This window comes from Ranitomeya variabilis, chromosome 4 (assembly GCF_051348905.1).
Source record: "Ranitomeya variabilis isolate aRanVar5 chromosome 4, aRanVar5.hap1, whole genome shotgun sequence".
NCBI classification, from domain to species: domain Eukaryota; kingdom Metazoa; phylum Chordata; class Amphibia; order Anura; family Dendrobatidae; genus Ranitomeya; species Ranitomeya variabilis.
In genome coordinates, this window is record NC_135235.1 from 400,391,825 (window position 1) to 400,417,213 (window position 25,389).

A 25,389-nucleotide genomic window follows, 5' to 3' on the forward strand; every position below is an offset into this window, starting at 1 on the left:
CCGATACCCTCTAAGTTTCGGTGTGGCCTCTTTTACCCACTGTCTTAGTTGGAGTGTGGACTTCGGTATCCTTCAGTTGGGTTGTGGCCTCTTTAGTACCCTCTGAGTTGGGGTGCGGCCTCTGGTACCCTCTGATTGCGGCTTCCGGTTCCCTCTGAGTTGGGTGTGTGTACCCTCTGAGTTAGGGTATTTAGGATGGGGCGAAAGGGGGCGACTTAAACTTTTATATTTTTTTTAATTTTTTCATATTTTTAAAAACATTTTTTTTTTACTTGTGCCATGCTTCAATAGCCTCCAAGGGAGGCTAGAAGCTGGCACCACTGGATTGGCTCTGCTACATAGCAGCGATCTGATGATCGCTGCTATGTAGCTGAAATGCAGGCTTGCTATGAGCGCCGACCACAGAGGGGCGCTCACAGCAGGCTAGCATCAGTAGCCATAGAGGTCTCAAGGACCTCTATGGTTACTGTCCTGACACATCACCGACCCCCGATCATGTGATGGGGGTCGGCGATGAGCGCATTTCCGGCCGCGCAGCCGGAAGCGGTAGTTAAATGCCGCTGTCAGCGTTTGACAGCGGCATTTAACAGGTTAATAGCAGCGGGTGAATCGCGATTTCACCCGCCGATATTGCGCGCACATGTCAGCTGTACAAAACAGCTGACATGTCACGACTTTGATGTGGGCTCACCTCCGGAGCCCACATCAAAGGGGGAGACATGACATGCGCAGTACTAGTACAGCACATGTCATGAAGGGGTCCTACACCTTGAAGTTTGAGGGACTCCAGATGCACCAGCAGCTTCAAATAACTGTTTGCTGCTTTATAATGGTATTTTGGCAGTTTCTCTCTTAATCCAATGAATTTGTCTGGCAGAAACCTTCCTCATTATGCCTTTATCTGCATGAACTCTGTGCTCTGTTTCAGTCACAAATCTCTTCACAGTATGATGACCACTCTTAAGTTTTCGTGAAATATCTAATGTTTTCATACCTTGTCCAAGGCATTGCACTATTTAACGGTTTTCAGCAGCAGAGAGATCCTTTTTATTTCCCATATTGCTCGAAACCTGTGGCCTGCTTAATTATGTGGAACATCATTTTTAAGTAGTTTTCCTGTAATTAGAATCACCTGGAAAAGTAATAATGTGTTTAACCCCTTCATGACCGTGGGATTTTCCATTTTTCCGTATTCGTTTTTCACTCCCCTCCTTCCCAGAGCCATAACTTTTTTATTTTTCTGTCAATTTGGCCATGTGAGGGCTTATTTTTTTGCGGCACGAGTTGTACTTTTGAACGACATCATTGGTTTTACCATGTCGTGTACTAGAAAACGGGAAAAAAATTGTAAGTGCGGTGAAATTGCAAAAAAAGTGCAATCCCACACTTGTTTTTTGCTTGGCTTTTTTGCTAGGTTCACTAAATGCTAACTGCCATTATGATTCTGCAGGTCATTACGAGTTCATAGACACCTAACATGACTAGGTTATTTTTTACCTAAGTGGTGAAAAAAAATTCCAAACTTTGCTAAAAAAAAAAAATAATTGCGCCATTTTCCGATACTCGTAGCGTCTCCATTTTTCATGATCTGGGGTCGGTTGAGGGCTTATTTTTTGTGTGCCAAGCTGGCGTTTTTAATGATAGCATTTTGGTGCAGATACGTTTTTTTTATCGCCCGTTATTGCATTTTAATGCAATGTCGCGGCGACCAAAAAAACGTAATTCTGGCGTTTCGGATTTTTTTCTCATTACGCCGTTTAGCGATCAGGTTAATGCTTTTTTTTACTGATAGATCGGGCAATTCTGAACGCGGCGATACCAAATATGTGTAGGTTTGATTTTTTTTTTATTGATTTATTTTGATTGGGGCCAAAGGGGGGTGATTTAAACTTTTGTTTTTTTTATTTTTTTCACTTTTTTTTTTACTTTTGCCATGCTTCTATAGCCTCCATGGGAGGCTAGAAGCAGGCACAACTCGATCGCCTCTGCTACATAACAGCGATCATCAGATCGCTGCTATGCAGCAGAAATGCAGGTGTGCTGTGAGCGCCGTCCACAGGGTGGCGCTCACAGCTACCGGCGATCAGTAACCATAGAGGTCTCAAGGACCTCTATGGTTACAATACTGAAGCATCGCCGACCCCCGATCATGTGACGGGGGTCGGCGATGACGTCATTTCCGGCCGCCCGGCCGGATGCGGTAGTTAAATGCCGCTGTCTGCGTTTGACAGCGGCATTTAATTAGTTAATAGCGGCGGGTGAATCGCGATTTCACCCGCCGCTATTGCGGGCACATGTCAGCTGTTCAAAACAGCTGACATGTCCCGGCTTTGATGCGGGCTCACCGCGGAGCCCTGCATCAAAGCAGGGGACCTGACGTCGGACGTACTATCCCGTCCGACGTCAGGAAGGGGTTAAGATTGATTTCAGTGATCCATTGAGCCCTGAGACACAATACCAACCACGAGTTTATTTGAAAAACAAAACAATAATATCTTTATGACACGTAAATCCAATTTGCATTATAATTTGGAACATGGTGTATAGCATCTCAGGTCCAGAGAGGCAGGCCATGAATGACTAGATTACGGAAAGTCTGGTTAAGGGCCATATCAGACCATCCTCGTCTCCCATTGTTGCAGGGTTCTCTTTTAAGATAAAAGATGAGGGATTATGTCCTTACCTGGATTTCCGGGAACTCAGGGCGATCACTGTCCGTGATCCGTATCCACTCCCCCTCATCCCTGACCTCTTTAATCAAGTTGAAAGGGCAAAATGGTTTTCTAAGATGGACCTCAGGGGGCGTGTAACCTCATCCGCATTAAAGAGGGGGATGAGTGTTCAATACGCCTGAAGGGCACCATGAGAATCTAGTGATGCCTTTTGGGTTAACTAACGCATCCACCGTCTTTTAGCACTTTATTAATTACATCTTTAGTCACCTGGTAGGCAGATTCGCTGTGATCTATCTGGATGACATTCTAATTTACTCACTTGACCTTGATTCACACCAAGTACATGTCAGGCAGGTCTTACATATGCTCCGTGACAATAAATTGTATGTCAAACCCGAGAAGTGTATGTTCTCGGTTGAGGAGATTCCTTTCCTAGTCTTTCACCGACTAAAGCACTAAATTAACAAATAATTTAAATACACGTTAAAACATAACATTTAATAGTATTTTTAGATAAAATAGACAACACACACGACCTAAAAAGGCTACTGTTTGGCTAGATAAAGATACAGGGTGCTCTCAGTCCCTAATGCGCAGGCTATCTGTATCCTGCCTTGCTGCGGAGGTTGGCACCCTATGAGACCTGCGCAATGGCGCCCCCGCTCAACGTGGACTCGTCCTATCTCACCCTAAACCACCCTCAAGTTCAGAATGATAGACAAACAGCAGACCAAACACACAGACAAACAGATAAAAATGACTAATGTGCCTTGTACTTAAACGCACATAAGATAAGTGCGTACGTGTGTTCTTTCTGAGTTAATAGTAACACACGTATAGTACATGATTGCACATAACCCTATCAAGCCTATAGACTCCCTATGGGAAATCTGCACCTATATCCGCCCTGCCTATTTGTGGGGGTTGGCACCCTAAATAATTCCTGCGCAATGTGGCGCCCCCGCTCTCGTAGGCTGGCCCTATTCAGCCCTAGCGCTGTGGGCTAACAATCGCTGCAAAGCACGCTGATTGCTGGATAAGGTAAAAAATACTAAGGCACCTAATAGATAGATAAAGAATCAGTATAAATCACCAATCTAGTATATAGGCATATATTTAGACAGTATGTTCATCTCGACGCGTTTCTCCGAGATCGGTTCATCAGGAGACATACTAGAATAAATTCACTTATCTGAATGAAAGACAAGAAGGTAAACCGCTTGGAGGTACAGTGCGGTGCAGCGGTGGGGAACAATGTCCATCCTAAATCCACAGTTTGAGTCAGCCTTGCACATGGAGTCACCAATGTGCTTTAAATATGCTTACACTAACCTCCTCGTGGTGCCCATCAGTGCTTTGTGACCCACGCCGACTTCAGCCACTTTCGGGTCACCTGCCTCAATGACAAGCGCTGTCTACTGCGCAGATGCCAGGACTTCACATCCTCTGTACTGAGCGCCTCTACAGTGGAACGCAAATGCGTTCCTCTCTGCGCATGCCCCCTACCTAATTCCAGGAGTGCACTCGGGAGCGGAAAATTGAACCACGCCCCCAGCTGTTACGTCACACAGGAAAACACTCCTACTTAGTGACGTTTAGACGTTACAAGTATACAGCTAGATCGCTACTATATCTGCACTTAGAACTACAAGAGTTCCCTCATGCGCAAAAAAATATACAACGCCTAGGCGCCAAACAGATTCAACCTATTCAATAAAAATACTATGTTAAATTTATTAAAGGCATAGTTAGAGGAAATAAACGACACTGAAAAGTCACCTATAGGTAAACCTTCCCAAAAATACATTGGACCGTGCAAAACTATAATATTAGATAATAATAACAAAAAATGATAGTGACCAACCCCTCTTTTGGGACAATGGGTCATGGGTTTATATTCTATACAGGATTCTCAAAAAGGAGGAATGAGTTTATACATTTATCACAGGAAACAACCAAACTGTAATTGGTCATTCAAACCATGTGGCTTCATACTTTTCATGCGAAATATCCATTTTGCCTCTTTTTGCAAAATTAGACGATCCCAGTTTCCACCTCTAACCGGTGGTGTGACCACTTCCATCACTGAAAAATGACATCCCTTCAAGTCACCTCCATGTGGTGTTCTCATATGATTTGAGATAGGGGTATCACGTCCATTTAGTATATCTCCTATGTGTTCACCTATTCTCCTACGTAGCTCCCTTTTAGTCTTTCCCACATAGTCTACAGGGCAGCTGCACTGAAACAGATAGATTACCCATTCTGTCTTGCAGTTGGCAAAATGCCTCATGTCATAGATCTTCCCCGTGCAGGAACTCACAAAGGTACAACACCTCGACACATATTTACAGAATTTACATTTCCCACATTAAATATATGCCTATATACTAGATTGGTGATTTATACTGATTCTTTATCTATCTATTAGGTGCCTTAGTATTTTTTACCTTATCCAGCAATCAGCGTGCTTTGCAGCGATTGTTAGCCCACAGCGCTAGGGCTCAATAGGGCCAGCCTACGAGAGCGGGGCGCCACATTGCGCAGGAATTATTATTTAGGGTGCCAACCCCCGCAAATAGGCAGGGCGGATATAGGTGCAGATATCCCATAGGGAGTCTATAGGCTTGATAGGGTTATGTGCAATCATGTACTATACGTGTGTTACTATTAACTCAGAAAGAACACACGTACGCACTTATCTTATGTGCGTTTAAGTACAAGGCACATTAGTCATTTTTATCTGTTTGTCTGTGTGTTTGGTCTGCTGTTTGTCTATCATTCTGCACTTGAGGGTGGTTTAGGGTGAGATAGGACGAGTCCACGTTGAGCGGGGGCGCCATTGCGCAGGTCTCATAGGGTGCCAACCTCCGCAGCAAGGCAGGATACAGATAGCCTGCGCATTAGGGACTGAGAGCACCCTGTATCTATATCTAGCCAAACAGTAGCCTTTTTAGGTCGTGTGTGTTGTCTATTTTATCTAAAAATACTATTAAATGTTATGTTTTAACGTGTATTTAAATTATTTGTTAATTTAGTGCTTTAGTCGGTGAAAGAATTGTTTAATTAGGCACGTACATTTTTTGTTTCTGTGATACTGTTAATTAATGGCGGGTTTTCTGTCTGGGACGATCAATAGGGAGTTATGGGTGGCTGATGCTCTTGACGCTTTCTCTGAAACGGAGGAAGGAGGTGGCACCAAGAGCACGGATTTAAGGAGCCTCTTTAATAGTTTGACCACATGCTATAAGGATAATATTCGCTCCTGGTGGGAGACACAGTCACTGGAAAATTATATTAAGAATAAAATAGTACCAAAAGGTCTTAGGATCTCCATTATACCAGCACGGAGGTCTAGGTCTGCTAACCTCCTTAATAGGTGGGAAACTGAACTTACTGAGAGCTCTTTACGGTTTATGACTATTTTGCTGGAGGAAGAGAAAAAAACCTTTGAGGGTACTTCCAAGAAATTAGCTGATCTAGTTGAGGAGGTGTTGAAATTTAAGACACATATTGACTTTTCCAGGAGGGAAGCTAGTCTACAGACTACAGTCGAACAGTTTCAGAGTGAGATTAAGGCCAGAAAACATAAGCAATTTATGCGAGACATCCAAGAATTCAAAGAAAAAAGGGTCTATACGTTTTTACAGGAAGAGAGGAGATCACAGAACCCAACGGACGTGTCATCTTCTGATATTGATTCGTCAGATACGGATAGAGGGTCATCTAGCTTTCTTGAAAGTAGGGGTATTTTCGGAGGGACACGGAGAAAGAATAATAGGCAGAAATGGGTAAGACAGGATCGTATGGTCACAAGAAACTTCTACAGAAGGGAAGTATCCCCCTCAGGGCCATCCTCATCATCTTCGTCGCTATCTTTTTTGGAGAAAAAGAGGGCTATGGGCTCAGACCCTCCGAAAGAGAAGGAGGACAAAAACAAAAAATGATGGAGGAGAATAGGATCATCAATCTCTCCTCCTATTCTTTGAGTGACGTGGAAAGATCGGTCCTGTCCAGGGGCCTCTCGTTTATCCCCACAAACAAATTTGATGAATTTGGTTGGGTTAAGGATATAAATTTGTTTATCAGGAAAGTTAGATGGAAAAAGTTTTTTAAAATTCATGATCGTGCTGACTGTGAGCGGTTGGGCGTATCTGAGGAAGATTTGCCTAATATAAGAATCCTAACCGACCTACTAAGGGAGAATGAGAGACCCCTGGATTTGGGCCCGTTCACTGATCTAAAACCCAGGAGTGTCAGAATGCCACCTCAGGATGGCTATGATAGTATCGAGATATTTACTAGATTGGTGGTTGAAGATCTAGGAAAGATTGACACCATAGGGGAGAAGTATTAGGGTACGTTCACACAGGACTTTTTTGCTGCTTTTTTTTGCTGCTTTTTTTTATGCTAATTTTCAGCTGCTTTTTACAGTACCAGTAAAACCTATGAGATTTCAGAAATCTCATGCACACACGTTGGTTTTTTGTTTGATCAGTTTTTTCTGCTTTGCTGCTTTTTTTGGACATAGGGCATGTCACTTCTTTCAGCGTTTTTGCAGCGTTTTTGCAGCGTTTTTTCACCCATTGACTTGAATGGGTGATGAAAAAAACGCTGCAAAAACGCTGAAAAAACGCATGTAGCATTATTTGCTGCGTTTTTTGTGCAGAAAATCATGGCCAGCAGGAAGGGATCTCACAGCCAAGAGCTTAGGGGTGTGGTTAGTGAGGTGTGAAGAGCCATTGTGAGCCATTGTGAGGTGTGAAGAGCCATTGTGAGGTGTCCTGTTTGTGATCTATTGTGAGGGAGTTCCTGGTAGTGAGGTGTGAAGAGCCATTGTGAGCCATTGTGAGGTGTCCTGATTGTGATCTATTGTGAGGGAGTTCCTGTAAGTGAGGTGTGAAGAGCCATTGTGAGCCATTGTGAGGTGTGAAGAGCCATTGTGAGGTGTCCTGATTGTGATCTATTGTGAGGGAGTTCCTGGTAGTAAGGTGTGAAGAGCCATTGCCAGGTGTCCTAGCAGCTGAAAATTGGCATAAAAAAAGCAGCAAAAATCTGCAGCAAAAATCTGCAGCAAAAAAGTCCTGTGTGAACGTACCCAAAAAACGCACCAAAAACGCACCAAAAAAACGCACCTAAATTAGCATAAAAAAAAGCAGCAAAAAAAAAGCAGCAAAAAAGTCCTGTGTGAACGTACCCTTACTCTAATTTGACTAAAGCGGAGAGGGAGGCACTTGATGGTCTGTCTGCTAATAAGGAGTATGTGTTCAAACCCTCAGATAAAGGGGGGAACCTGGTCATTTTAGATCTGAAACAATACCAGGCGATGTGTGAAAATATTCTTAAAGATACATCTACGTATAGACCTCTTAAAAAGGACCCTACTAATGAGTTTATGGAGAACTTAAAAATATTACTGACTGAGGCAAACGACACTGGATTAATATCTGGTAATTAGTATAATTTTATGCTTCCAAAATTTCCAGTGTTGGCTGTTTTTTACTGATTGCCAAAGGTGCACAAAGGTCTGAACCCGTTTAAAGGCCGCCCAATAGTGGCTGGGATTGATTCGATCACTCAAAATACCAGTGTGTATATTGATAGGGTGTTAAGGCCTTTTGTGACGTCACTGCCGTCTTATATAAGGGACTCCTCGGATCTCCTCCTCAGGCTTGAGGATATAGTTCTTGGTGATGACGTATGTTTTGCTTCCATTGATGTTGAGGCGCTTTATAGTAACATCCCACATGATAAGGGCCTTCAGGCTACTAGTTTTTTCCTGAGATCAAGGGGTACACATTTGTCCCGACATAATCAGTGCATTGTTCGATTACTTGAATTTGTGCTTAAGCATAATTTTTTTGCTTTTGGAGGTGGGTTCTTCCACCAGCTCAGGGGTACGGCTATGGGGAGCCCTTGTGCTCCCACGTACGCTAATTTATTCCTGGGCTGGTGGGAGGACCAATCAGTTTTTGGAGAGGACGACACATTTTGGTGGAAAACCCAGATATTATTTTGGGGTAGATATATAGATGACGTGCTTATACTATGGTCGGGTGATGTGTCGTCATTCTCTAGGTTTGTGGACGAACTTAACAACAATGCAATTGGTCTCAGGCTTACTTATGAGTTTCAACGTGACTCTATTAACTTTTTGGATTTAAAAATATCTAGGGGCATTACAGGGCGGATTGCTACTGAAACCTTCTATAAATCTACTGCCACTAATAATTTGTTACGTTGGGAGAGTCATCACCCTGCAGCCCTGAGGAGGGGGATACCGAGGGGTCAATATTTACGAATGAGAAGAAACTGTTCGACTGATTCTGCTTTTTACCGACAGGCGGGGGACTTAAGGGATAAATTTGTTGACAGAGGATACCCATTTGGGGTCCTTAATGAGGCCTTTAAGAATTCTAGTACCAAGGAAAGAGCCCCATTGTTGGTCAAAAAAGCGAGTGAGGAAGCCGGTAACGACCTCAGGATTATAGGCACATATGACAATCAATCATATAGGGTGAGGAATGTGATTCAAAAACATTGGGGAATTTTGAAAATGGACCCTGTTCTACGGGATGTTATTCCTGATGTACCATTGATCACGTATAGAAGAGGGAGATCAATTCGTGATCAATTGGTACATAGTGCCTTTTTCCCTCAAAAAAAGTCTCCCACCTGGTTGGATAAAAGGCAGAACGGTACTTTCAAATGTGGGAAATGTAAATTCTGTAAATATGTGTCGAGGTGTTGTACCTTTGTGAGTTCCTGCACGGGGAAGATCTATGACATGAGGCATTTTGCCAACTGCAAGACAGAAGGGGTAATCTATCTGTTTCAGTGCAGCTGCCCTGTAGACTATGTGGGAAAGACTAAAAGGGAGCTACATAGGAGAATAGGTGAACACATAGGAGATATACTAAATGGACGTGATACCCCTATCTCAAATCATATGAGAACAACACATGGAGGTGATTTGAAGGGATGTAATTTTTCAGTGATGGAAGTGGTCACACCACCGGTTAGAGGTGGAAACTGGGATCGTCTAATTTTGCAAAAAGAGGCAAAATGGATATTTCGCATGAAAAGTATGAAGCCACATGGTTTGAATGACCAATTACAGTTTGGTTGTTTCCTGTGATAAATGTATAAACTCATTCCTCCTTTTTGAGAATCCTGTATAGAATATAAACCCATGACCCATTGTCCCAAAAGAGGGGTTGGTCACTATCATTTTTTGTTATTATTATCTAATATTATAGTTTTGCACGGTCCAATGTATTTTTGGGAAGGTTTACCTATAGGTGGCTTTTCAGTGCCGTTTATTTCCTCTAACTATGCCTTTAATAAATTTAACATAGTATTTTTATTGAATAGGTTGAATCTGTTTGGCGCCTAGGCGTTGTATATTTTTTTGCGCATGAGGGAACTCTTGTAGTTCTAAGTGCAGATATAGTAGCGATCTAGCTGTATACTTGTAACGTCTAAACGTCACTAAGTAGGAGTGTTTTCCTGTGTGACGTAACAGCTGGGGGCGTGGTTCAATTTTCCGCTCCCGAGTGCACTCCTGGAATTAGGTAGGGGGCATGCGCAGAGAGGAACGCATTTGCGTTCCACTGTAGAGGCGCTCAGTACAGAGGATGTGAAGTCCTGGCATCTGCGCAGTAGACAGCGCTTGTTATTGAGGCAGGTGACCCGGAAGTGGCTGAAGTCGGCGTGGGTCACAAAGCACTGATGGGCACCACGAGGAGGTTAGTGTAAGCATATTTAAAGCACATTGGTGACTCCATGTGCAAGGCTGACTCAAACTGTGGATTTAGGATGGACATTGTTCCCCACCGCTGCACCGCACTGTACCTCCAAGCGGTTTACCTTCTTGTCTTTCATTCAGATAAGTGAATTTATTCTAGTATGTCTCCTGATGAACCGATCTCGGAGAAACGCGTCGAGATGAACATACCGTCTAAATATATGCCTATATACTAGATTGGTGATTTATACTGATTCTTTATCTATCTATTAGGTGCCTTAGTATTTTTTACCTTATCCAGCAATCAGCGTGCTTTGCAGCGATTGTTAGCCCACAGCGCTAGGGCTCAATAGGGCCAGCCTACGAGAGCGGGGGCGCCACATTGCGCAGGAATTATTTAGGGTGCCAACCCCCGCAAATAGGCAGGGCGGATATAGGTGCAGATATCCCATAGGGAGTCTATAGGCTTGATAGGGTTATGTGCAATCATGTACTATACGTGTGTTACTATTAACTCAGAAAGAACACACGTACGCACTTATCTTATGTGCGTTTAAGTACAAGGCACATTAGTCATTTTTATCTGTTTGTCTGTGTGTTTGGTCTGCTGTTTGTCTATCATTCTGAACTTGAGGGTGGTTTAGGGTGAGATAGGACGAGTCCACGTTGAGCGGGGGCGCCATTGCGCAGGTCTCATAGGGTGCCAACCTCCGCAGCAAGGCAGGATACAGATAGCCTGCACATTAGGGACTGAGAGCACCCTGTATCTTTATCTAGCCAAACAGTAGCCTTTTTAGGTCGTGTGTGTTGTCTATTTTATCTAAAAATACTATTAAATGTTATGTTTTAACGTGTATTTAACCCCTTAGTGACAGAGCCAATTTGGTACTTAATGACCGAGCCAATTTTTACAATTCTGACCAGTGTCACTTTATGAGGTTATAACTCTGGAACGCTTTATCGGATCCCGCTGATTCTGAGATTGTTTTTTCGTGACATGTTGTACTTCAATTTAGTGGTAACATTTCTTCGATATTACTTGTGATTATTTATGAAAAAAATGGAAATATGGCGAAAATTTTTAAAATTTTGCAATTTTCAAACTTTGTATTTTTATGCCCTTAAATCAGAGAGATATGTCACAAAAAATAGTTAATAAATAACATTTCTCACATGTCTACTTTACATCAGCACAATTTTGGAAACAATTTTTTTTTTTGTTAGGGAGTTATAAGGGTTAAAAGTTGACCAGCAATTTCTCATTTTTACAACACCATGTTTTTTTTAGGGACCACATCACCTTTGAAGTGATTTTGAGGGGTCTATATGATAGAAAATAACCAAGTGTGACACCATTCTAAAAACTGCACCCCTCAAGCTGCTCAAAACCACATTCAAGAAGTTTATTAACCCTTTACGTACTTCACAGGAACTAAAACAATGTGGAAGAAAAAAATGAACATTTTACTTTTTTTTGCAAACATTTTACTTCAGAACCATTTTTTTTAATTTTCACAAGTGTAAAAACAGAAATTTAACCACAAATTTTGTTGTGCAATTTTTCCTGAGTACGCCGATACCCCATATGTGGAGGTAAACCACTGTTTGGGCGCACCGCAGAGCTTGGAAGTGAAGGAGCACCGTTTGACTGTTTCAATGCAGAATTGGCTGGAATTGAGATCGGACGCCATGTCGCGTTTGGAGAGCCCCTAATGTGCCTAAACAGTGGAAACCCCCCACAAGTGACACCATTTTGGAAACTAGACCCCCCAAGGAACTTATCTAGATGTGTGGTGAGCACTTTGAACCCCCAAGTGCTTCACAGAAGTTTATAACGTAGAGCCGTGAAAATAAAAAATCGCATTTGTTTTCACAAAAATGATTTTTTCGCCCACAAATTCTTATTTTCACAAGGGTAACAGGAGAAATTAGACCACAAAAGTTGTTGTGCAATTTCTCCTGAGTACGTCGATACCCCATATGTGGAGGTAAACCACTGTTTGTGCGCACCGCAGAGCTTGGAAGTGAAGGAGCACCGTTTGACTTTTTCAATGCAGAATTGGCTGGAATTGAGATCGGATGCCATGTCGCGTTTGGAGAGTCCCTGATGTGCCTAAACAGTGGAAACCCCCACAAGTGATACCATTTTGGAAACTAGACCCCTTAAGGAACTTATCTAGATGTGTGGTGAGCACTTTGAACCCCCAAGTGCTTCACAGAAGTTTATAACGTAGAGCCGTGAAAATAAAAAATCTCATTTTTTCTACAAAAATGATCTTTTTGCCCCCAAATTTTTATTTTCACAAGGGTAACAGGAGAAATTAGACCACAAAAGTTGTTGTGCAATTTCTCCTGAGTACGTCGATACCCCATATATGGGGGTAAACCACTGTTTGGGCGCACCGCAGAGCTTGGAAGAGAAGGAGTGTCGTTTTACTTTTTCAATGTAGAATTGGCTGGAATTGAGATCGGACGCCATGTCACGTTTGGAGAGCCGCTGATGTGCCTAAACAGTAGAGACCCCCCACATATGACACCATTTTGGAAACTAGACCCCTTAAGGAACTTATCTAGATGTGTGGTGAGCACTTTAAACCCCCAGGTGCTTCACAGAAGTTTATAACGTAGAGCCGTGAAAATAAAAAAATCGCATTTTTTCTACAAAAATGATCTTTTTGCCTCCAAATTTTTATTTTACCAAGGGTAACAGGAGAAAATGGACCCCAGAAGCTGTTGTACAATTTGTCTTGAGTACTCCGACACCCCATATGTGGGGGTAAACCACTGTTTGGGCGCATGGCTGAGCTCGGAAGCAAAGGAGCGCCATTTGACTTTTCAATGCAAAATTGACTGGAATTGAGATCGGACGCCATGTCGCGTTTGGAGAGCTGTTGTGAAATTGGATTCTGGGCTCCCCCGGTGGCCACTTGTGGAATTTAACTTGTGTGCATCATCCCCTCTGTTCACCTGCTCCTATCAGGATGTGGGAGTCGCTATATAACCTTGCTCCTCTGTCAGTTTCATGCCGGTCAACAATGTAATCAGTAGCCTTTCTGTGCATGTTCCTGCTACTAGACAACTCCCAGCTAAGTTGGACTTTTGTCCTTGTGTGTTTTTGCATTTTGTTCCTGTTCACAGCTGCTGTTTCGTTACTGTGTCTGGAAAGCTCTTGTGAGCGGAAATTGCCACTCTGGTGTTATGAGTTAATGCTAGAGTCTTAAAGTAATTTCTGGATGGTGTTTTGATAGGGTTTTCTGCTGACCATGAAAGTGCCCTTTCTGTCTTCATGCTATCTAGTAAGCGGACCTCGATTTTGCTAAACCTATTTTCATACTACGTTTGTCATTTCATCTAAAATCACCGCCAATATATGTGGGGGCCTCTGTCTGCCTTTTGGGAAAATTTCTCTAGAGGTGAGCCAGGACTGTCTTTTCCTCTGCTAGGATTAGGTAGTTCTCCGGCTGGCGCTGGGCATCTAGGGATAAAAAAACGTAGGCATGCTACCCGGCCACTTCTAGTTGTGCGGCAGGTTTAGTTCATGGTCAGTATAGTTTCCATCTTCCAGCAGGTCAGGAGGGTTTTTCAGGTTTTGCGGTCTAATTCCTTGTGTGTGAAGGGTTCTAAGTGTGTTTTTGGGGTTCAGAAGATTTCCTTCTTGGGATACATTTTTTCCCCCTCTTCCATCGAGATGGATCCTGTCAAGGTTCAGGCTATTGGTGATTGGACGCAACCCTCTTCTCTTAAGAGTCTTCAGAAATTTTTGGGCTTTGCTAACTTTTATCGTCGATTTATTGCTGGTTTTTCTGATGTTGTAAAACCATTGACTGATTTGACTAAGAAGGGTGCTGATGTTGCTGATTGGTCCCCTGATGCTGTGGAGGCCTTTCGGGAGCTCAAGCGCCGCTTTTCTTCCGCCCCAGTGTTGCGTCAGCCTGATGTTGCTCTTCCTTTTCAGGTTGAGGTCGACGCTTCTGAAATCGGAGCTGGGGCGGTGTTGTCGCAGAGAAGTTCCGACTGCTCCGTGATGAGACCTTGTGCTTTTTTTTCCCGTAAATTTTCGCCCGCCGAGCGGAATTATGATATTGGGAATCGGGAGCTTTTGGCCATGAATTGGGCTTTTGAGGAGTGGCGTCACTGGCTTGAGGGGGCCAGACATCAGGTGGTGGTATTGACTGACCACAAAAATTTAATTTACCTTGAGTCTGCCAGGCGCCTGAATCCTAGACAAGCGCGCTGGTCGTTGTTTTTCTCTCGGTTTAATTTTGTGGTGTCTTACATACCGGGTTCTAAGAATGTTAAGGCGGATGCCCTTTCTAGGAGTTTTGAGCCTGACTCCCCTGGTAATTCTGAGCCCACAGGTATCCTTAAAGATGGAGTGATATTGTCTGCCGTTTCTCCAGACCTGCGGCGGGCCTTGCAGGAGTTTCAGGCGGATAGACCTGATCGTTGCCCACCTGGTAGACTGTTTGTTCCTGATGATTGGACCAGTAGAGTCATCTCTGAGGTTCATTCTTCTGCATTGGCAGGTCATCCTGGAATCTTTGGTACCAGGGATTTGGTGGCAAGGTCCTTCTGGTGGCCTTCCCTGTCACGAGATGTGCGAGGCTTTGTGCAGTCTTGTGACGTTTGTGCTCGGGCCAAGCCTTGTTGTTCTCGGGCTAGTGGATTGTTGTTACCCTTGCCTATCCCGAAGAGGCCTTGGACGCACATCTCGATGGATTTTATTTCGGATCTGCCTGTTTCTCAGAAGATGTCTGTCATCTGGGTGGTGTGTGACCGTTTCTCTAAGATGGTCCATCTGGTTCCCTTGCCTAAGTTGCCTTCTTCTTCCGAGTTGGTTCCTCTGTTTTTTCAAAATGTTGTTCGTTTGCATGGTATTCCGGAGAATATCGTTTCTGACAGAGGGACCCAATTCGTGTCTAGATTTTGGCGGGCATTCTGTGCTAGGATGGGCATAGATTTGTCTTTTTCGTCTGCTTTCCATCCTCAGACTAATGGCCAGACCGAGCGGACTAATCAGACCTTGGAGACATATTTGAGGTGTTTTGTGTCTGCGGATCAGGATGATTGGGTTGCTTTTTTGCCTTTGGCGGAGTTCGCCCTCAATAATCGGGCCAGCTCTGCCACCTTGGTGTCCCCGTTTTTCTGTAATTCGGAGTTTCATCCTCGATTTTCCTCCGGTCAAGTGGAATCTTCGGATTGTCCTGAAGTGGATGCTGTGGTGGAGAGGTTGCATCAGATTTGGGGGCAGGTGGTGGACAATTTGAAGTTGTCCCAGGAGAAGACTCAGCTTTTTGCCAACCGCCGTCGTCGTGTTGGTCCTCGGCTTTGTGTTGGGGACTTGGTGTGGTTGTCTTCTCGTTTTGTCCCTATGAGGGTTTCTTCTCCTAAGTTTAAGCCTCGGTTCATCGGCCCGTACAAGATATTGGAGATTCTTAACCCTGTGTCCTTCCGTTTGGACCTCCCTGCATCCTTTTCGATTCATAATGTTTTTCATCGGTCATTGTTGCGCAGGTATGAGGTACCAGCTGTGCCTTCCGTTGAGCCTCCTGCTCCGGTGTTGGTTGAGGGTGAGTTGGAGTACGTTGTGGAAAAGATCTTGGACTCTCGTGTTTCCAGACGGAAACTCCAGTATCTGGTCAAATGGAAGGGATACGGTCAGGAGGATAATTCTTGGGTCACTGCCTCTGATGTTCATGCCTCCGATCTTGTCCGTGCCTTTCATAGGGCTCATCCTGATCGCCCTGGTGGTTCTGGTGAGGGTTCGGTGCCCCCTCCTTGAGGGGGGGGTACTGTTGTGAAATTGGATTCTGGGCTCCCCCGGTGGCCACTTGTGGAATTTAACTTGTGTGCATCATCCCCTCTGTTCACCTGCTCCTATCAGGATGTGGGAGTCGCTATATAACCTTGCTCCTCTGTCAGTTTCATGCCGGTCAACAATGTAATCAGTAGCCTTTCTGTGCATGTTCCTGCTACTAGACAACTCCCAGCTAAGTTGGACTTTTGTCCTTGTGTGTTTTTGCATTTTGTTCCTGTTCACAGCTGCTGTTTCGTTACTGTGTCTGGAAAGCTCTTGTGAGCGGAAATTGCCACTCTGGTGTTATGAGTTAATGCTAGAGTCTTAAAGTAATTTCTGGATGGTGTTTTGATAGGGTTTTCTGCTGACCATGAAAGTGCCCTTTCTGTCTTCATGCTATCTAGTAAGCGGACCTCGATTTTGCTAAACCTATTTTCATACTACGTTTGTCATTTCATCTAAAATCACCGCCAATATATGTGGGGGCCTCTGTCTGCCTTTTGGGAAAATTTCTCTAGAGGTGAGCCAGGACTGTCTTTTCCTCTGCTAGGATTAGGTAGTTCTCCGGCTGGCGCTGGGCATCTAGGGATAAAAAAACGTAGGCATGCTACCCGGCCACTTCTAGTTGTGCGGCAGGTTTAGTTCATGGTCAGTATAGTTTCCATCTTCCAAGAGCTAGCTCTCATATATGCTGGGCTATGTTCTCTCGCCATTGAGAATCATGACAGAGAGCCCCTGATGTGCCTAAACAGCAGAAACCCCCCAAAAGTGACCCCATTTTGGAAACTAGACCCCCCATGGAACTTATCTAGATGTGTAGTGAGAACTTTGAATGCCCAAGTGCATCACAGAAGTTTATAATGCAGTCGTGAAAATAAAAAATATATATTTTTTAACAATAAAGATTTTTTAGCCCCCAAGTTTTTATTTTCACAAGTGTAACAAGAGAAATTGGACCCCAAAAGTTGTTGTCCAATTTGTCCTGAGTATGCTGGTACCCCATATGTGGGGGTAAACCACTGTTTGGGCGCACGGCAGAGCTCGGAAGGGAAGGAGTGCCATTTTGGAATGCAGACTTTGATAGAATTGTCTGCGGGCGTTATGTTGCCTTTGCAGACCCCTAATGTACCTAAACAGTAGAAACCCCCAACAAGTGACCCCATTTTGGAAAATAGACCCCCCAAGGAACTTATCTAGATATGTGGTGAGAACTTTGAATGCCCAAGTGCTTCACAGAAGTTTATAATGCAGAGTAGTGAAAATAAAAAATATTTTTTTTCCCACAAAAAAATTTTTTTTAGCCCCCAAATTTTTATTTTCACAAGGGTAACAAGAGAAATTGGACCCCAAAAGTTGTTGTCCAATTTGTCCTGAGTATGCTGGTACCCCATATGTGGGGGTAAACTACTGTTTGGGCGCACGGCAGAGCTCGGAAGGGAAGGAGCGCCATTTTGGAATGCAGACTTTGATAGAATTGTCTGCAGGCGTTATGTTGCGTTTGCAGACCCCTAATGTACCTAAACAGTAGAAACCCCCAACAAGTGACCCCATTTTGGAAAATAGACCCCCCAAGGAACTTATCTAGATATGTGGTGAGAACTTTGAATGCCCAAGTGCTTCACAGAAGTTTATAATGCAGAGTAGTGAAAATAAAAAATATTTTTTTTCCCACAAAAAAAATTTTTTTAGCCCCCAAATTTTTATTTTCACAAGGGTAACAAGAGAAATTGGACCCCAAAAGTTGTTGTCCAATTTGTCCTGAGTATGCTGGTACCCCATATGTGGGGGTAAACCACTGTTTGGGCGCACGGCAGAGCTTGGAAGGGAAGGAGCGCCATTTTGGAATGCAGACTTTGATAGAATTGTCTGCGGGCGTTATGTTGCGTTTGCAGACCCCTAATGTACCTAAACAGTAGAAACCCCCACAAGTGACCAAATTTTGGAAACTAGACCCCCTAAGGAACTTATCTAGATATGTGGTGAGAACTTTGAAAACTCAAGTGCTTCACAGAAATTTATAATGCAGAGTAGTGAAAATAAAAAAAAATATTTTTTTCCAACAAAAAAGATTTTTAGCCCCCAAGTTTTTATTTTCACAAGGGTAACAGGAGAAATTGGACCCCAAAAGTTGTTGTCCAATTTATCCCGAGTACGCTGATGCCCCATATGTGGGGGTAAACCACTGTTTGGGCGCACGGCAGAGCTCAGAAGGGAGGGAGTACCATTTGACTTTTTTAGCGCAAAATTGGCTGTTGTGTTTGGAGACCCCCTGATGTACCTAAACAGTGGAAACCCCACAATTCTAACTCCAACCCTAACCCCAACACAGCCCTAACCCTAATCTCAACCCGATCCATAATCCTAATCACAACCCTAACGATAATCACAACCCTAACCCCAAAACAGCCCTAATCTCAACCCTAACCATAACCCTAATCAAAACCCTAAATCCAACACACCCCTAACCCTAATCCCAACCCTAACCCTAATCCCAACCCTAATCCCAAACGTAACACTAATCCCAACCCTAATCCAAACCCTAACCCTAATCCCAACTCTAACCCTAACTTTAGCCCCAACCCTAACCATAACTTTAGCCCCCGTCGTCACAAAAAAAGTTCAATGTAACCTTTTTTTTGTACGTCGCGTCCGCCATTTCCGCGGATGCGTGGCCGTAACTCTGCCCCCTCCTCCCCAGGACATAGACTGGGCAGCGGATGCGTTGAAAAACTGCATCCGCTGCCCACGTTGTGCACAATTTTCACAACGTGCGTCGGTACATCGGGCCGACGCATTGCGACCGCCCCGTACCGACGCAAGTGTGAAAGAAGCCTAAGGCTACTTTCACACTACCGTCGTACTCGGCCCATCGCAGTGTGTCGGGCCGACGTACCGACGCTAGCGTTGTAAGCGCCGCACAACGGGTGCAGCGGATGCTGTTTTTTCAACGCATCTGCTGCCCCATTGTGAGGTGCGGGGAGGCGGGGGCGGAGTTCCGGCCACGCATGCGCGGTCGGAAATGGCGGACACGTCGCACAAAAAAGTTACATGTAGCTTTTTTTGTCGACGGTCCGCCGAAGCACGACGCATCCGTCGCACGACGGATGCGACATGTGGCAATCCGTCGCAATGCGTCACTAATGCAAGCCAATGGAGAAAAAACGCATCCTGCAAGCACTTTTGCAGGATGCGTTTTTTCTCCAACGACGCATTGCGACGGAAGCCAAAAAACGCTAGTGTGAAAGTAGCCTAACCCTAGCCCTAACCCTAAATTTAGCCCCAACCCTAACCCTAACTCTAACCCTAACTCTAACCCTAACCCTAACCCTAACTCTAACCCTAACCCTAACTCTAACCCTAACCCTAACCCTAATTTTAGCCCCAACTTGTCTTCTCCTGCCGGCCGGCAGATGGCAGCAGATGGCGGGCGCACTGCGCATGCGCCCGCCATGATGAAAAAGCCGGCTGGCAGGAGAAGACAGAAGAGGACCCAGGGACCCCGGGTGAGTATGATAGGGTCCCCGAATCCCCCTATTTCTCTGTCCTCTGATGTGCGATCACATCAGAGGACAGAGAAATAACTGATCGCTTTTTTTTTTTTTTTTTTGCGGTCGCCGGTAAACTGTTAATTACCGGCGATCGCAAAGCAGGGGTCGGTGCAAACCGACCCCGATCATGTTCTTTGGGGTCTCGGCTACCCCCGGCAGCCGAGACCCCAAAGAACATCCGGGTGCCGGGCGGCGGGCGCACTGCGCGTGCGCCCGCCATTTTTTCCCGGAAAAAAGATGGCGGCGCCCATGGGGAGACACGAGGAGCACCGGGGGAGGTAGGTAAGTATTGGGGGGCTATTGGGGGCCATCGGGGACCACATTTCTCTGTCCTCCGATGTGCGATCACATCGGAGGACAGATAAATTAAACGGCAAATCGCGTTTTTTTTTTTTTTGTTGCGACCGCCGGTAAACGGTTAATTACCGGCGATCGCAACTCGGGGGTCGGTAAAAAACCCCCGAATCATGTTCTCTGGGGTCTCGGCTACCCTCGGCAACCGAGACCCCAGAGAAAATCCGACTCTGGGGGGCGCTATTCACTTTTTCCACAGCGCCGTTAATTAACGGCGCTGTGGATTAAGTACCCTTAGCGGCCGCCGTTAAAAGGCGTATCGGCGGTCGTTAAGGGGTTAAATTATTTGTTAATTTAGTGCTTTAGTCGGTGAAAGAATTGTTTAATTAGGCACGTACATTTTTTGTTTCTGTGATACTGAGATTCCTTTCCTAGGTTATATGTTGTCTTCCACCGGTTTTCGCATGGATGCAGCGAAAGTCCATGTGGTATTGGACTGGGATCATCCAGAGGATTTGAAGGTGTTACAGAGATTTTTGAGTTTCGCCAACTACTACTGTAAATTCAAAAATACATTTTCTGTAGTAGCCTAACCTCTTAGTCCGGCGTCACACTCAGCGTAGGGAAATACGGTCCATTTTTTACGGCCGTAATACGCAGAAAAAATCCAGAAATAGTGTTCCGTATGTAATCCGTTGGCAAGGTGTGGTCGCGTATTTTGCGCATGTAATGTTGCGTATGTAATCTGTATGACATCCATACTGCCTTTTTTCCACGCAACCTGACAAAATGGACATTTAACGGTTTTGTTCCTGAAATTAATTTAAATCAGCATCAACAACCCTGTTTAAGGCCTCTACAACAGGTAGCACCCTCCCATATGGCCATTTTGTGGTTGTGCATCTGTTGGTGTGTTGTGGTAACGTTTGCACCATGTCTGACCTACTGCACTTCACCCCAACTCAGCGGGTTTTATTTAACTGGGTCTTGTTGCGTCGGTTTGGGCAGCCATACCCTGTTATTGTGGATCCACAAAGGAGGAGAAGAAGATTGTGGGTGCATCCTCTTTTGACCCAACGCCTCACTAAAGGCCATTTTCAGAGGCTCTATACAGCTCTGCGTGCACATCCTGATAAGTTTTACCTATACTGTCGAATGACAATACCAACATTTGATATCTTGTTGGAGACAGTACGTCCAGGACTCACGTATCAGGACACCAGGATGTGAAAAAGCATATCCGCAGAGGATCGTCTTCCCCTTACCTTACGGTATGTATTCAACATCCTCACATAATGTATGTTGATGATATTTTTTTCAAGGTTGTTTGCTAACAGCTATTTGAAAATATGTGTGTCAATTATGACAAAACCACAATAAAAATATGTATTTGTAATGTTCTGCTTATGTACCCTAGGTAAATATAGATTAATTTCATTGATATTCCTGTTTTTTATTAAACAACATACTTGTGTTTTTTCATGTTTTGTGTAAACTATTGTTACATAACTAATATGAATTTTTCTGTCCTTTCAGCTTCCTGTCAACTGGATTGTCTTATGCGCGACTACACCTGGAGTTTCTCATTGGTCGCTCCACGATTTCTGGCATTGTGCGCTCAACATGTAGTGAAATATGGGCGAAACTACATGAACTTGTCATGCCTGAGCCAAAACTGGATGATTGGCTCAAAATAGCCCATGGGTTCAATGACACTTGTGACTTCCCACACTGCATTGGAGCCCTGGATGGGAAATATATCAGGGTGCGTAAGCCGCCGAACTCTGGCTCCCAATTCTACAATTATAAGCCGTTTTTCTCTGTAGTTCGGTTAGCTGTAGTTGACAGTATCTACAGGTTTATAATTGTAGACATTGGGGCCTATGGGCGAACAGAAGACTGAAGGGTGTTCAATTCGTCTATTTTGGGTCGGCAGCTACATGAAAACCAGTTAGACCTCCCACCACCACAAAAACTCCCAGGCTCCAATGCTGAAGCAGTGCCATATGTTCTTGTGGGAGATGAGGCCTTCCAATTGACAAGGAATGTCATGAGGCCTTATCCCAGGCGCAACCTGGACCACCGGCGGCGTGTGTTTAATTTGAGGCTTTCCAGGGCGCGCAGACTGGTGGAGTGTGCCTTTGGGATTCTGTGTGCCAAATGGCGTCTCCTCCAGTCTGCCATTCAGCTGAGTGAGGCTACTATTAATGAAGTAATTAAAGCGTGTGTTGTTTTGCACAATTTTACTAGACTTCATGATTGTCCCTCATCTGCTATTGGTGAAGAAATGTTGCCCAATGTGAGTAGGCCTACACCACATGTCCCTCCTCCGCGCCATCCCCTTTCTGCACTAAAAGTGAGAGATATTTTCACAAATTATTTTGTTTATCCTCAGGGTGCTTCTCCCTGGCAAGATTATGCTGTTTCTCAGTTGTGATTTCTTAATTTTCTAAATATATTATCAGCAAAAAATATAATTTTTCTTTAGAAACTGTACTCTGTGTGTTGTATTTACTTAATTACCAGATGGTTATCAAAAGAGCATATGTGTGTGATGTAAGAATGATTGTCCCACAAACGTCAATTGGCTTTTGACTATATTTTTTAATTATAGCAAAAGCCTTTTGTTGATAACTTTAAACCATATTTTTTTCATATGGCTTTGCATATCTCTTTTTTTTCTTCTTTTTTAAGAACAACAGAACAAAGTGCTATTACAGCACAAATTAAACCAAAAAGCCAAACACAATAAAATATTTTTTACAGATTTCTGTACGTTGGTGAAGATGATGGCGGAAGCTCAGGGTCATGTTCAGGTGGCCTTTGTTGGCCCAATTGTCCTTCACCCTGTGTGGATGCTGTGTGGGGTGGATCCAAATACAGGCCTTGATCATACTGGCTAGGGTATTGGCCATAAGAGATTTGACTCTGGCCCTCATGCTGCTGGAAATATTCCCTTGAATCATAGCCACCCCCAATATGGCCATGTCGTCCAAACCCAGGTTGGGACCAGACTAGAGCACTGGGTCTGGACAAGTTGCCATATTGGGAAGGTTGGTTGTAGGCTGCCATATGGTACGGTGCTGGCCTTGGTGGATTTTGGGAGGGAAGGGGTTGAGGTGTAGGCACACATGGAGGAGGGGCTTCAAATCCTGATTGACCATGCACCTGTTGATTTCGTGGAAGGCTCAAGAGGTTATGTGGTGAAAGCTGCCTTCTCTCAATAAATTCTAAAACCTCATAGGGGTCATTTGGGAAGGTGCATAAATCAATCAGGATTTGAATACACCCTCTCACACGTAGCCTCACCTCACGGGGAAGGGGACGGAGGTACCGGGCCAGGCTGCGAGCAAAGGCCTCCTCACCATCATCTGTGGCTGCCCTGGCCAAATAATTAAGGACCCCAGCGTCCACATTCCTCCTACTCTCTTGCAGCTCTCTCCTTCTGCGGCCTCTGCGTAAAGGCCCAGCTGCCTGTGGGGAGGACACCAGTGGGACAGTAGGGCTGCTGCTGTGTCCATGCTCTTCCTGGCTTACACGATCTGGTGCTGCTGTGGGTGGTGGTGCTGCATCTTGGCCACTTGTTGCTGGATCTTGGGATGCGGAAGTCGATGGTCCATGAAGGATGGAGCTCGAAGAGGCCAAAGATGGGCCTGCCACCTCTTCTTCTACACCGACCGGATCAATCACAACCTCTGAGTCCGACCCGGTCTCCCTCTCAGTGAGGTTGGACTGTGTTCTGTTATGAAATTAAGAAAATTAATACCCCAAATTAAGAGTTTAGTCAATTGCTAACATATGTGTATTGTGTTGTGAGGTTTTTACTTACGGTCTTAGATCCATACTGGGATCCAAAAAGGAAAGCCGATCATAGTATATATACTTTCGCTTTCTGCTGACCCACTCCTGGCCCGCTGCTGCCTTTCCCTGTGATATTGGTCCCTGATGCTGCGCCATCAGGTCATAACATCTTCCACTGCAATGACATGGTAACAAAGATTCTATAAGGTCATTCTGCACATTGCTTAAAACAGTTGTCATTGGTTGATCATATTTTAACGAGGATAATAAAATGCCTTTTTAAATGAAGCTCATAAAGTAAGAATGGCTGAAAAAAATAAAAAAAAAAGGATACACAATAAAATGAAACCCCACAAGGACAGGGTCCACTCCCCTCTGTACCAGTCTGGCGTTCCAAAAAATATTACCCTACGCAACATCTATATCTCTGTACGTAACCTCTTTCTCATGTCCACAATCTTTTTTTTTGCTCAAAAATCCAAAAACAAAAAATACCAGACTAAGCCAAAAAATAATCTGCATGAAATCATGTAGGTAAAGCAGTTTTCAAGGTTAATTAATGTCGAAACATGAGTGTACTTACAAAGTTGTGTCTGCTCCGCATGTGTGCGTTGGTCAAAATCTGGGAATAGGATCCCACAGATGGTCCTCCAAGCTGCCTCTTTCCTGGCCCGGTTTGAATAGTTGGGATCCTGCTGGTCCCATATTTCAGGCCTTTCTTGGACCAGGATGAGGAGCATATCCACATTAATTATGGATGCCATGCTGCTTGCAACTCCGTGGAGGCGAGCGCCAGACTTCCGGGATGTCTGTCTGGCTTTTTCAGCTAATTAGCATGTCCGAGCTTCCTGATTGAGGGCTTGGCACATTTCCTGGCACCTGGAGATGTCTGGCATATTTCTCGCAAGTCACACTACTGGCCTGTGTGTAATCCGTATTTTTCTCGCCCCCACAGACTTGCACTGACGTATTTTTTGCGCAATATGCTGACAAACACAGCATGCTGCGATTTTCTACGGCCGTACAAGACCGTAAAATGCGGATGCGTAACATACGGCAGATAGGGGGTGGCCCATAGAAAAACATTGGTCCGTGTGCAATCCGTATTTTCTGCGCCTCTCATACGTCCGTAAAACTGGCTAGTGTGACGCCAGCCTTACAGATATGACCATGAAGGGTACGGACTTCTCCAGGTGGACCAGTCCTGCCAGGGAGGCATTTGACACATTGAAAAGGTGTTTTGCTTCTGCGCCGATTCTTTTTCAGCCTGATCCAGTCTCTTAGCCTTTCATTTTTGAGGTTGATGCTTCTGAGGTGGGGATGGGGGCTGTTTTATCGCAAGGTCTATCTCCTAGTAAATGGCAACCATGTGCTTACTTTTCAAATAAACTGTCACCCGCTGAGAGAAATTACGACATTGGTAATAAGGGACTCTTAGCTATCAAATGGGTTTTTGAGGGAGCGGTTCACCCAGTGATGGTTATCATGGATCAGAAAAATATGGTATACTTGGAATTGGCAAAGTGT

The 25,389-nt window shown here is 44.5% G+C and overlaps 1 protein-coding gene across 1 annotated transcript; it reads right to left on the reverse strand.

The window, feature by feature from the left end:
* Window positions 1-22,821: 22,821 nt before the first annotated feature.
* On the reverse strand, window positions 22,822-24,823 carry LOC143767895 (uncharacterized). The gene is made up of 2 exons (XM_077256416.1): window positions 23,891-24,823; window positions 22,822-23,800 (listed from the first exon to the last, which is right to left on the reverse strand). The coding sequence occupies exons 1-2, from the start codon at window positions 24,100-24,102 to the stop codon at window positions 22,822-22,824; spliced, it is 1,191 nt and encodes a 396-aa protein (XP_077112531.1). The 5' UTR covers window positions 24,103-24,823.
* Window positions 24,824-25,389: the final 566 nt, after the last annotated feature.

Bases quoted from the DNA above. Each gene is read 5' to 3' on its own strand.
- LOC143767895 (XM_077256416.1), bottom strand. From the start codon at position 24,102: ATGACAACTGTTTTAAGCAATGTGCAGAATGACCTTATAGAATCTTTG. The intron at 23,801-23,890 runs GTAAGTAAAAAC...ATTTCATAACAG, and splicing joins CCCAGTATGGATCTAAGACC to AACACAGTCCAACCTCACTG.